Source organism: Pygocentrus nattereri, chromosome 30, assembly GCF_015220715.1.
Source record: "Pygocentrus nattereri isolate fPygNat1 chromosome 30, fPygNat1.pri, whole genome shotgun sequence".
In the NCBI taxonomy this organism is placed as follows: domain Eukaryota; kingdom Metazoa; phylum Chordata; class Actinopteri; order Characiformes; family Serrasalmidae; genus Pygocentrus; species Pygocentrus nattereri.
Window position 1 is genome coordinate 6,094,497 of NC_051240.1, and position 10,015 is coordinate 6,104,511.

Here is a 10,015-nt window from a genome sequence, read left to right on the forward strand (position 1 = left end):
ACATTTGCCTTTCTCAAATAAAAAAATGAAGTACATTAAAAAAATTGGTAATGAGGGCCTGAGCTGCAAGCAGACATTTGCTTCTGTATTTATGTATTTATTAGAAACAAACAACTGTTTCATATTATTTCATTAAACCAATCGTGTAGCCTCAGTCGACGAGGGATCATGAGATCATAATATTTTTTTTTCCATTATTGTGTCACTGTCTCTCACCCAGAGGAGTTCTTATGTCGGTTGGTTGGAAGATCACACTAAAGATTAAGCCAAGACAGATTTTTACTCCAGAAAATACTGCAATTTGAAGCTATTGTGGCATCTTGGCATCCACTAATTTAGTTTTACTTAAGTAATTCTGTTCTGTAGCTTTAATTGAACCTTTATTTCAGGAGAGCTGAGGCTGACGGTGAGAGTAAGCCTACATGAGGACAGCGATTTTCCCTTTTCTGTGTGTTGTTCTAAGCCCAGTTGTGGACAGACATTGTGACATCTCTGAGTTTCTCCTCCTGTACAATATTTAACATTTAACATTTCATAGCATTGAGATGAGCAATGAGTTTTAAATCAACGCCAATCATCATAATGAGTGCTGGACCTCCTAGACTTCAAGCTGCTTGCTTATATTTGTTTTTGAGCCCTAACAAAACCTTTAACACAATGCAAACCTGTTTGGAGCTCAGACTGAGTCATTTCGAGTTAAGCCCCTCCTGCATGGACGTGTTCCAGCCTGCAGGAATACGTACTTTCATTTTCTGTGGAATTCAATGTGTAAGCCACTCCTCCTGAGGGATACAGAAAAGTCTTTCAGAAGAGGAAGGAGCAGCAAACACCGACTGCACTCCACGACGAAAACAGGTTCGAGGTAACACTCATTGATTTTATGGTTCATAAACTTATTTCATGAATATGTACTAAGCATTCATGTGTTTAACACAATAATATATTTATAATAAGTATACCTATAGCTGTTTGCCTGTAAGCCTGGTTTTATGCTTATTATAGTTTTTGTCTTATTTACAGTAAATAAAACATAACACTTTTATGAATGTTTATAGCTTTTTTTTTTTGCCATTTCAAATACAGAAAAACTATACGACTATACTGATTTCCAGTCTGACAGGATGTTCTCTTGTGTGTACTTGATGTTTGCTGTTCATCTTTCATTTGTCTTGGTTTATTTAGTGTGTGTTAACCTAATTTTCAGTATTTAATATTAACTTTAATAGCAACTCCTAAGTATCCGAACACACTTTTCAATGCAATATTAAAAGTCGATTTTTCCGCCCATTGGAATACACAGTGTCTTCATAAAAATACAACGTTCATTTCAAAACATGGTAATTGATTTTAAAGTAAAATAAAAAGTGAACATTGGCCATTCAGTAGCTTTTAACTGCCCACAGACATGGTCAGTCTAACTGTGATCTTTAACAGTTCAGGTCTAGTTGTCTTGTACTGACATCGTGATGAATGTTTGGTCTTTCACAGGTGAATAATTCAGTTGGCTTTAAAGATGTCGGCCACTGCAGTTCCGCTCTCTAACGCGAGGAATGGCTACACAATTGTAACCCAAGTGATCTCCCCACCAACATCAACTCAACCTGGGCAAATGATCTATGCTGTAGGCCCACTTCGGAAGTTTCTGAAAGGAAAACCAAAGTTATTCGGAGTAAGTCACCCAACTTGTAACACACATCATAGAGAATCTCTTGCCTTGTTGAAATAAGTTTCTTGAAGTGTTTAAGCGTTGATGTTTTTTTTATTATTATTATTTTAAAACATATAGTTCACTTTCCAGTCCATGTATGAAAATTTAGTTGCAGAAAAATACAGCTTGCTTTACATTGGTTGGTTTTGTGATGCCACACACTGCCATGAAAAAGTGTTTGGCCCCTCTTGATTTCTTCTGTTATTGTATATTTGTCACATTAAGCTGTTTCAGATCCTCATACAAAGTAATTTATGGCAGATGAGCATGAGGAAACATGGAAACACAAAAAAAGAAACTAGTTTCAATTTCTTGAGAAATACTTGGTGAGTCAACACAACCCCAGAAATAATAATAAGATTTACAGAAGGGAGGGAGGGAAGAAGGGAGAAAGCCTGAATGTTTATTGCGGAAGCTTAACCGTGTCAGTGGATGGTTCAGGTTACATGGAATGAATAAATAGTTCTTGGCTACATTGTGAAACTTCCTGTGAGGTCACAGTGGGTTTGGTATCCGGACATTCGCTTTTCTCTTTGTGTATGTTACCTCTTGGCAGATGTCGTCATCAGAAGACATGAGATTAGCTGTGATAGCTATGCTGATTACACGCAGTTGTGTGTCAGACTTTTGTCAGTGGATGTCAGAATGTAATACAGTTGCACATACAGCCATTTAAGAGTCTGTGAAGTGGTGATGGCTTTAGAAAGAGGGAATTTCAGGAGTGGGAATTCAGATTTGCTGAATGTTTGAATTTTGAGATTAAGATTAAGATTGAATGTTACTTGACAATTAGAACAGCGTTTAATGTCTATGTGAGCCTTGAGTATGAAACTTACTATAAAATATAGTCATATATTTGCTTATGTGAATATAAACATGTGCCCTGGAAATCGCATGACTTTTCTAATTCAAACATTTTGTTGAAACATTATTTAGCCAAAAAGCGCTAAAGCACTGATGTTTATTTAAAATGACTCACTTGAGGTTTGCTGAAAATTTCCATCAGCTGCAATCGACATCTACAACTTTCAGTATTCCAATTCAACCAATATAGAAATCAGTCAAACACCTGTCTCTTTCTTTTTCCCAAAGACACTTCAAATAATGATCGGCATGTTGAAATTCTTGCTTGGTTTTATGATGTTCTTCAACGCTTTCTCACTCACTGTCATCATCGGAATTGCCTTTTGGTGTGCTTTGATGGTAAGTTTTATCTGCTGGTATTCCATCAGATTGAGATATAGAGGTATTCCCTCCCCAATACTGATTTAAAGGAAAACTCTTCCCTTTTTCCTCTCACCCAGTATATCATCACTGGCTCTCTGGCTGTTTCTGCAAGTACAAACATTCACCGCTGTGTGGTATGTAAACACCAGTTTTATTGTTTTTTACATTAATTGCAGAAAGGTGCTTTGAGACGAGTTTCAATAAACTTTACATGAAAAATCATTAAAACTACTATATTGTCAAAGTAGGATTCATAAATAACGGAGCTTCAGCATTAATAACTAAGAAATAATTTGGTCCCACTTTTTCTGTGCAGTCATATTTATCTACGTCAGTATTTCCTCATGTAGTAACACAAGCATATTCTTGTAAAAGCATTTTTCTTCTTAGGTAAATACACGTAACAGTGTTATGGTAGTTATGTTTATATAAGCGGAGGTATATAAGCTGTTGCTGTGTAAATCAATACATACTTTAAGTTAACATGCTTTACAAAGCAACAGCATATGTCCATTTCTCTGTTGATTTGATTTACAGATATGTATGTAGGTTCTGTGAATTTACAGGGCTGAAATGAATGTGTTCATGTGGGTCTGTATGCAAGTGCAGTGAAATTGAAGCTTGCTCATCTACATATTATTTTTAGGATATTACTGCAAACAACACCTATTTTAATGAATTCTATTAACTTTACTTTACTTTACTTTAACAGATAAGTGTTGTTGTGCTTTAAATTGCTTTAAAGTCAGAGGGTTAGTTTAGTGACTCTCATTATGCAGTTAATTACACAACTGTTACAATCATATATGACTCTATGACATACTGATAATTATATGAGACAATAAGCTTTTATGATTATTGTGATAATCTTGTGCAGCTGAATGAGTAAAACCTGAAGTTGATCCATGTGTGTGTTTACATAAGATGCACTACTGTAATCCATCTGTAACCGTGAATACATCACCTTGTTGTTACACGATATATATTAAGCATTTAGTACTGAACAAAAGCCGTTTGAATAGGTTATTGGCTGCCTTTACCTAATACACTGATAACTTATATTACTTAATAGCAGGGGTGCTAATACTTTTTAAGTAATTGGAAAGTTTTATGACACTGAGGTGGAACAACGATCTAAATACGATCGTTTGTAAAATTCAGCGTGTGCTTGACAAAACAATTTCCCTAAAATCTGTTTTGTTTACATCTTAAGGATTTAATTGTGCAGAAAGTGGCCTGTGCCCTGATGGCCATTTTCACTTTAACATATGAGTTCAACATTAACAAATCATAGTATTAGGTTTGAGTAAATGTTAGACTACAAAACTGCCGGTACGTCAAATAAACCAGGCATTTACTTACAAGATGCGTTCTGAAGACCTTTGGATGCAAAATCTGTCTCAGTATGGGTGGAATCTGCCCTTTTATTTTTCCTGAAACAAACTCCCTGTTGGCAAGCCTTGCTCAACAGTTAGCATTAAGGGTCTATGTTCCTAACAGTTTTGCTTGCAAGCCTCTAAACTGAAGTACAGTGGAGAGCATACGCTCCCTCTCTGAACATAGCGTCATACTTCTGACATGTTTCAGTTGCTTTTTGTCTTTCAGTATGACTGTAATTTTGGAAATCAAAGTCATTTACTGAAATGTGTTTATCGGTGCCCATTGTTACTTCTGATTTTGTTTTTGGATTCTCATCTAGGTGACGGGTGCTCTGGTGATGAATGTGATAAGCGCAATAACTGCAACAATAACCATCACCGTTGTTTCGTTGTTTTTGGCATTCGTGTTTAGGCCCTGCTACTATGGTTGTCCTACGGTAAGATTTTTTTATTTGCCACCGCATGACAATCAATTGTATATCACATCCTTTTATTTGATTCACAGTCAAAGGCGATATTTCAGGACCTCTAGATTACATATAGAATAATTCAAGATAATTCAAACTTTATATACATATATGTATATACACAGCACTTTACAGCCGCCCTGCAAGTTTTCGGTTTTGGTCTCGTTGTAGAGGGAGGAGGATCGCTGTGGCAGTACAATATTTTCGAGACTGGACGCTGAATCTTGGCTCAAAAGTGTGTAACATAGCGTGAACGGCCTGGTTACAAGCGTTTATAAGCAGCAATGTTAGTTTTGTGGTACTTTAAATGTGCAACGAGAGACGGTATCTCTCTGAATTGAATTTTCCCTTTCCAGGGGTTACATTCAGTGCCTCAGGCAGAATTTAAGGTAGAACGGGAAAATTCGAACAAGAAGCGACTTCAGTTGAACATTGAGAGACATTTTACAAGAAACTGTTCTAGTGTTGAGAAAAGGTTTTCTGGTGGAGGTGGGAGGAAAGTGATTATAGTTGAATTAAAGCTTCAAACAGAGCAAAGTAAATCTGAGCTCTCGATTATTATTTTTTAGCCTATATTAGGACATCAACACATACTGAGACGTACTGGACATGAAATGTCTCCCAAGGTGGTTTGACTTTGTTGAAAGGACAAAATTCTAAGTTTTGCCTTTTACATTCTCTCAACATGCATCTAAGAATTGAGTTTTTCCCACACCCTTAATATACATATTAGAAAGAGAGAGAGACTTGTGAAATGTAAATAAAAACAATGTATCTCACAGGCCTATATTTTATTCACAATAGAACGTAGAACATGTTGGATGTTGAAAGTGAGACATTTCACTATTTCATGAAAACATTCATTCAAACATTTAGAACCTGATGGAAGCAACACCTCTCAAAACAGTTAGGACAGGGACAACAAAAGAATGGAAAAGTAAGTGTTACCAATAAAAAAAAAACAGCTGGAGGAGCAATTTGCAAGAAACTCACATGACTGGGTACAAAAAAGAACATGTTAGAGCGTCAGTCAGAAGCAAAGATGGGCAGAGGTTCACCAATCTGCAGAAATGTTCCTCATCGTAAAATTTTGAGGACTTTGGATATCACACCTTATACTGTACATAATATCATCAAAAGATTCAGAGAATCTGGAGAAATCCCTGTATGCAAGTGACAAGGCCAATGGTCAATATTGGACACTTGTGATCTTTAGGCCCTTATTAGGTACTGCATTAAAAACAGGCATGATTCTGTGCTGGAAATCACTGCATGGGCTCAGAGACACTTCCAGAAATCACTGTCTGTGATCACCGTACAATCCACAAATGCAAGATGAAGCTGTATCATGCAAAGAAGAAGCCACATGTCAACACAATCCAGAAACACCACTGCCTTCTCTGAGCTAAAGCTCATTTAACTGAGGCAAAATGAAAAACTGTTTTGTGGTCAGATGAATCAAAATTTGAAATTATTTTGGGAAACCACAGCCACCATGTCCTGTGGACTCAAGACCATCCAGCTTGTTATCAGAGCACAGAGCCTGTGTGTCTGATGGTATGGGGTTGCATTAATGCCTATGGTGTGGGGCGCTTATACATCTGGAAAGGCATTGTCAATGCTGAACAGTATTTTGAGGCTTTAGAAAAACATATGCTCCCATCCAGACAGCATCTCTTTCAGGGAAAGCCTTGCATATTTCAGCAAAACACTGTTAAACCACATACTGCATCCATCACAACAGCAAGACTTTGGAGAAGAAGAGTTGGGATGCTTCACTGACCTGCCTGCTGTTCAGAAAACATGAAACAAAAACTCTGATAAAAAAGACCCTGGACTGTTAAGCAGCTATAACCCTACATCACACAAGAATAGGGCAACATTTCTCTCCCAAAACTCCAGCAATTGGTCTCCTCACTTCACAGATATTTACAGACTGTTGTTAAGAGGAGAAGGGATGCTACACAATGGTAGACGTGGCCCTGTCCCAACTTTTTTGAGATGTGTTGCTGCCATCAAGTTCTAACTTAGTTAATGTTTTTCATGAAATGGTAAAATGTCTCACTTTCAACATCTGACATTGTCCTATGTTCTATTGTGAATAAAATATAGGTCTATGAGATTTGCAAATCATTGCATTGATTTTATTCACATTGATTTACATTTTACATAGCATCCATGTTAAAAATGGAGTTGTAACAATATCCAAAGGACTATTATAATAATGTTGTCTGATTACTTTGAATGACTTTTTAATGACATACTTTAATTAAGGATGTTTAATTAAGAAAAGAAAAGAAGAACATATTTTCAACAAGACTTCTTAAAAAGATTTGAACTTAACACATGCCAAAAACAAAGAGTGCACTGTAATATGAAGCAGAATACTAGATTATAGGTGGAGGAATATATGGAAATATTTAAAACAAAGATGAGTTTTACTCCTTAAGAAACAAATTGAGTGATTTTAACAGGAAAGTTCATGGTGGTACATTGATGCCCACTGATGCTAAAGCCCTAATGCCCTAAAACAAAACAAACAAAAACGAAATATTAGCTGATCGACTTATTTACAAAAAATGATTATGTACACACATTAACGTTTGGCACGCATTATTCAAAAACTAGAAAAAAGAAAGCAACCATACATATGGAGAAAAAACTTACCACTTACTAGACCTCACCATCTGTTGATGTTTCAGACTTTTCGTTTAAATCTGTCTGGTTAAGTTATCAAGGGTTTGATTTATAATCAGTCAAACTGTACAGTCTTGCGCCCCAAACATTCCGAATAAAGAGCCGATTTCCAGATCCGATCAGACCAGCTTGCTGCTGTAGAATATGGCGGTGTTGAAAATCAGGGTCAAGGCCGGATTCAGAGATCTTCAGGAAAGCAATGCAGATCTCAGTTCTCACCATAAAAATCAAATACTTAGATAGAATTGATTGGCTGAGTGAGCTACTGCTGTCAGAGGGATTCTTCAGAATTCTCTCCTGGCAGTAGGCCTGCCTCCCCACATTACCCCCTTAATTAAAAACTCTTTAAATCTACAGGTTTTTATGTGTGTGTGTGAATCTGTATGCATTTTCTTTTTATCTGTTGCTGAAAAAAATAAGAATTTGCCATTTTGTTTTTTGAATGAAAGGTGCTTTCTTTTTTGCACAACATATACTACTGTGTCCAAAAAATGTCTTCACATGACTTTGTAAACTGCTCAGTTCCTACACCTTAAGAACAAACCATATTATGATGAAATGAACTTTACTTTGTTTTATTTTTAGAGCCCGAACTTTGTGATTGGTATATTGCTGGTGATCTCTTCCATAATTCAGTTCATCATCTCCATCTACATCTCAGCCTTTGCCTGTAAAGCCACCTGCAGTGATGAACCTTCTGTAGGTGTACAATTTCAGTAAAATAAGTGCAATTTCATAGATGCAATAGAATTCTCAATGATTTCCTTTTCATTGCTGTTGCTGAGTTTTGTCGTTCACATCGCCTCCCTTTGATCGAGATGACTGTCAGTGAACATAGTTTATACATTTTCTATCTGCTGTAATGACCTTGTGTAGTGACTTGCTCTGTATAAACTATGCAGCTTATGAATCTCTCTGTACGTCTGTAGGTGAATATCACTGTGGCTCCAAACCAAGCAGGATGTCCTGATTACCCCGGTGAACAGGTAATAACATGTAAAATTAGCCTGAGAGTTAATACTTTAACATTAGAGCAAACTTACTTTAAAATGCGTTACAGTTCTCTGGTGTATTTTTACAGCCGTTTATTGGGAAGTAGGTTGCCGGTTACTTACTGTATAAAGTTTACAGTCTACAGCTTTTATAATATGTGCATATTCTTTGCTTTACAGTATCTAATGTATGCAGTCAATGGTGCCACTATGAACAGTCCACCAATGGAAAGACCTCCACCATACAATGAGATAAAAGATAACTCAGACTGAAAACATCTCCAGATGAGACACCACAATAACCCTATAAATGTGCTGCTACTACAGAACTTTACAGTGATGGGTTTTTTTCTTCCAAAGTATTAAGGCAGACATTTATAGGCCTATTTACATCGATTAGGCTTAACATTATGACCACCTCCTTGTTTCTACACTCATTGTCCATCTTATCAGCTCTACTTACTGTATAGCTGCACTTTGTAGTTCTACAGTTACAGACTGTAGTCCATCTGTTTCTCTGATACTCTGTTACCCTGTTCTTCAGTGGTCAGGACCCCATGGACCCTCAGCACTGCAGTAACACTGACGTGGTGGTGGAGTGTTAGTGTGTGTTGTGCTGATATGAGTGGATCAGACGCAGCAGTGCTGCTGGAGTTTTTAAACACTGTCCACTCTGTTAGGCACACCTATCTTGTCAGTCCTCTTTGTAGATGTAAAGTCAGAGACGACAGCTCATCTGCCGCTGCACGGTTTGTGGTGGTCATCCTGTAGTCTTTCATCAGTGGTCACAGGACGCTGCCTACAGGACACCGTTGGCTAGATATTTTTGGTTGGCGGCTTATTCTCAGTCCAACACTGAGGTATTTAAAAACTCCAGCAGCACTGCTGTGTCTGATCCACTCAGACCAGCGCAACACACACTAACACACCACCACCACATCAGTGTTACTGCAGTGCTGAGAATGATGCACCCAAATGGTACCCGCTTGTGTAAACCAGGTTATAGAACCAGAATATCATAATATTACTAAATGTTATGGCAGCTAAACTAAAACTAAGCTAAGTCCACCCAGCAGACGAGACGGAAGGTTCTCCTGCAGTAAAAAGAGAGAAAAAAAGCTAAAGGTTAGAACTATATGATAAAACACGGCCTGTGATGGACTGGCGACCTGTCCAGGGTGTATCCTGCCTTCCGCCCGATGACTGCTGGGATAGGCTCCAGCACCCCCCCACACCCTGACGGAGAAGGTACTTTTGTCCTGGTGATTGTGATGGATTCAACTTTCCTTTGATGGTGAGCCTCCCAAACTCTAATCTAGAGGGTGATTCTTCAGTTCCCTGGACATCGCTTAAATTGCAGTGCATTGATTCCTTTTGTTGAACTGTATACCTCTGTACTCTCCACGGACTGGACTCCAAAGAGTTCCATATCCTGTGGGATACAAAGACATTGATTAATACCTATACATACATAAACTGTGCACTGTCAGTGAAAGCTTTAGATCAATTACCTAAATACTGAACTGTTACCAAGTTAAAGTACAC

The 10,015-nt window shown here is 37.6% G+C and overlaps 1 protein-coding gene across 2 annotated transcripts; it reads left to right on the top strand.

The window, feature by feature from the left end:
* The first annotated feature begins 787 nt into the window (after positions 1-787).
* On the top strand, positions 788-8,799 carry LOC108424800 (membrane-spanning 4-domains subfamily A member 4D-like). Of its 2 annotated transcripts, none has more exons than XM_017693036.1 (8): positions 788-862; positions 1,489-1,669; positions 2,801-2,911; positions 3,013-3,069; positions 4,635-4,751; positions 8,064-8,177; positions 8,408-8,464; positions 8,651-8,799. In XM_017693036.1, the coding sequence occupies exons 2-8, from the start codon at positions 1,514-1,516 to the stop codon at positions 8,741-8,743; spliced, it is 705 nt and encodes a 234-aa protein (XP_017548525.1). In that variant the 5' UTR covers positions 788-862; positions 1,489-1,513; the 3' UTR covers positions 8,744-8,799. The 2 variants fall into 2 exon arrangements, with proteins under 2 accessions (XP_017548525.1, XP_037392292.1); XM_037536395.1 differs by having other exon boundaries at positions 812-855.
* Positions 8,800-10,015: the final 1,216 nt, after the last annotated feature.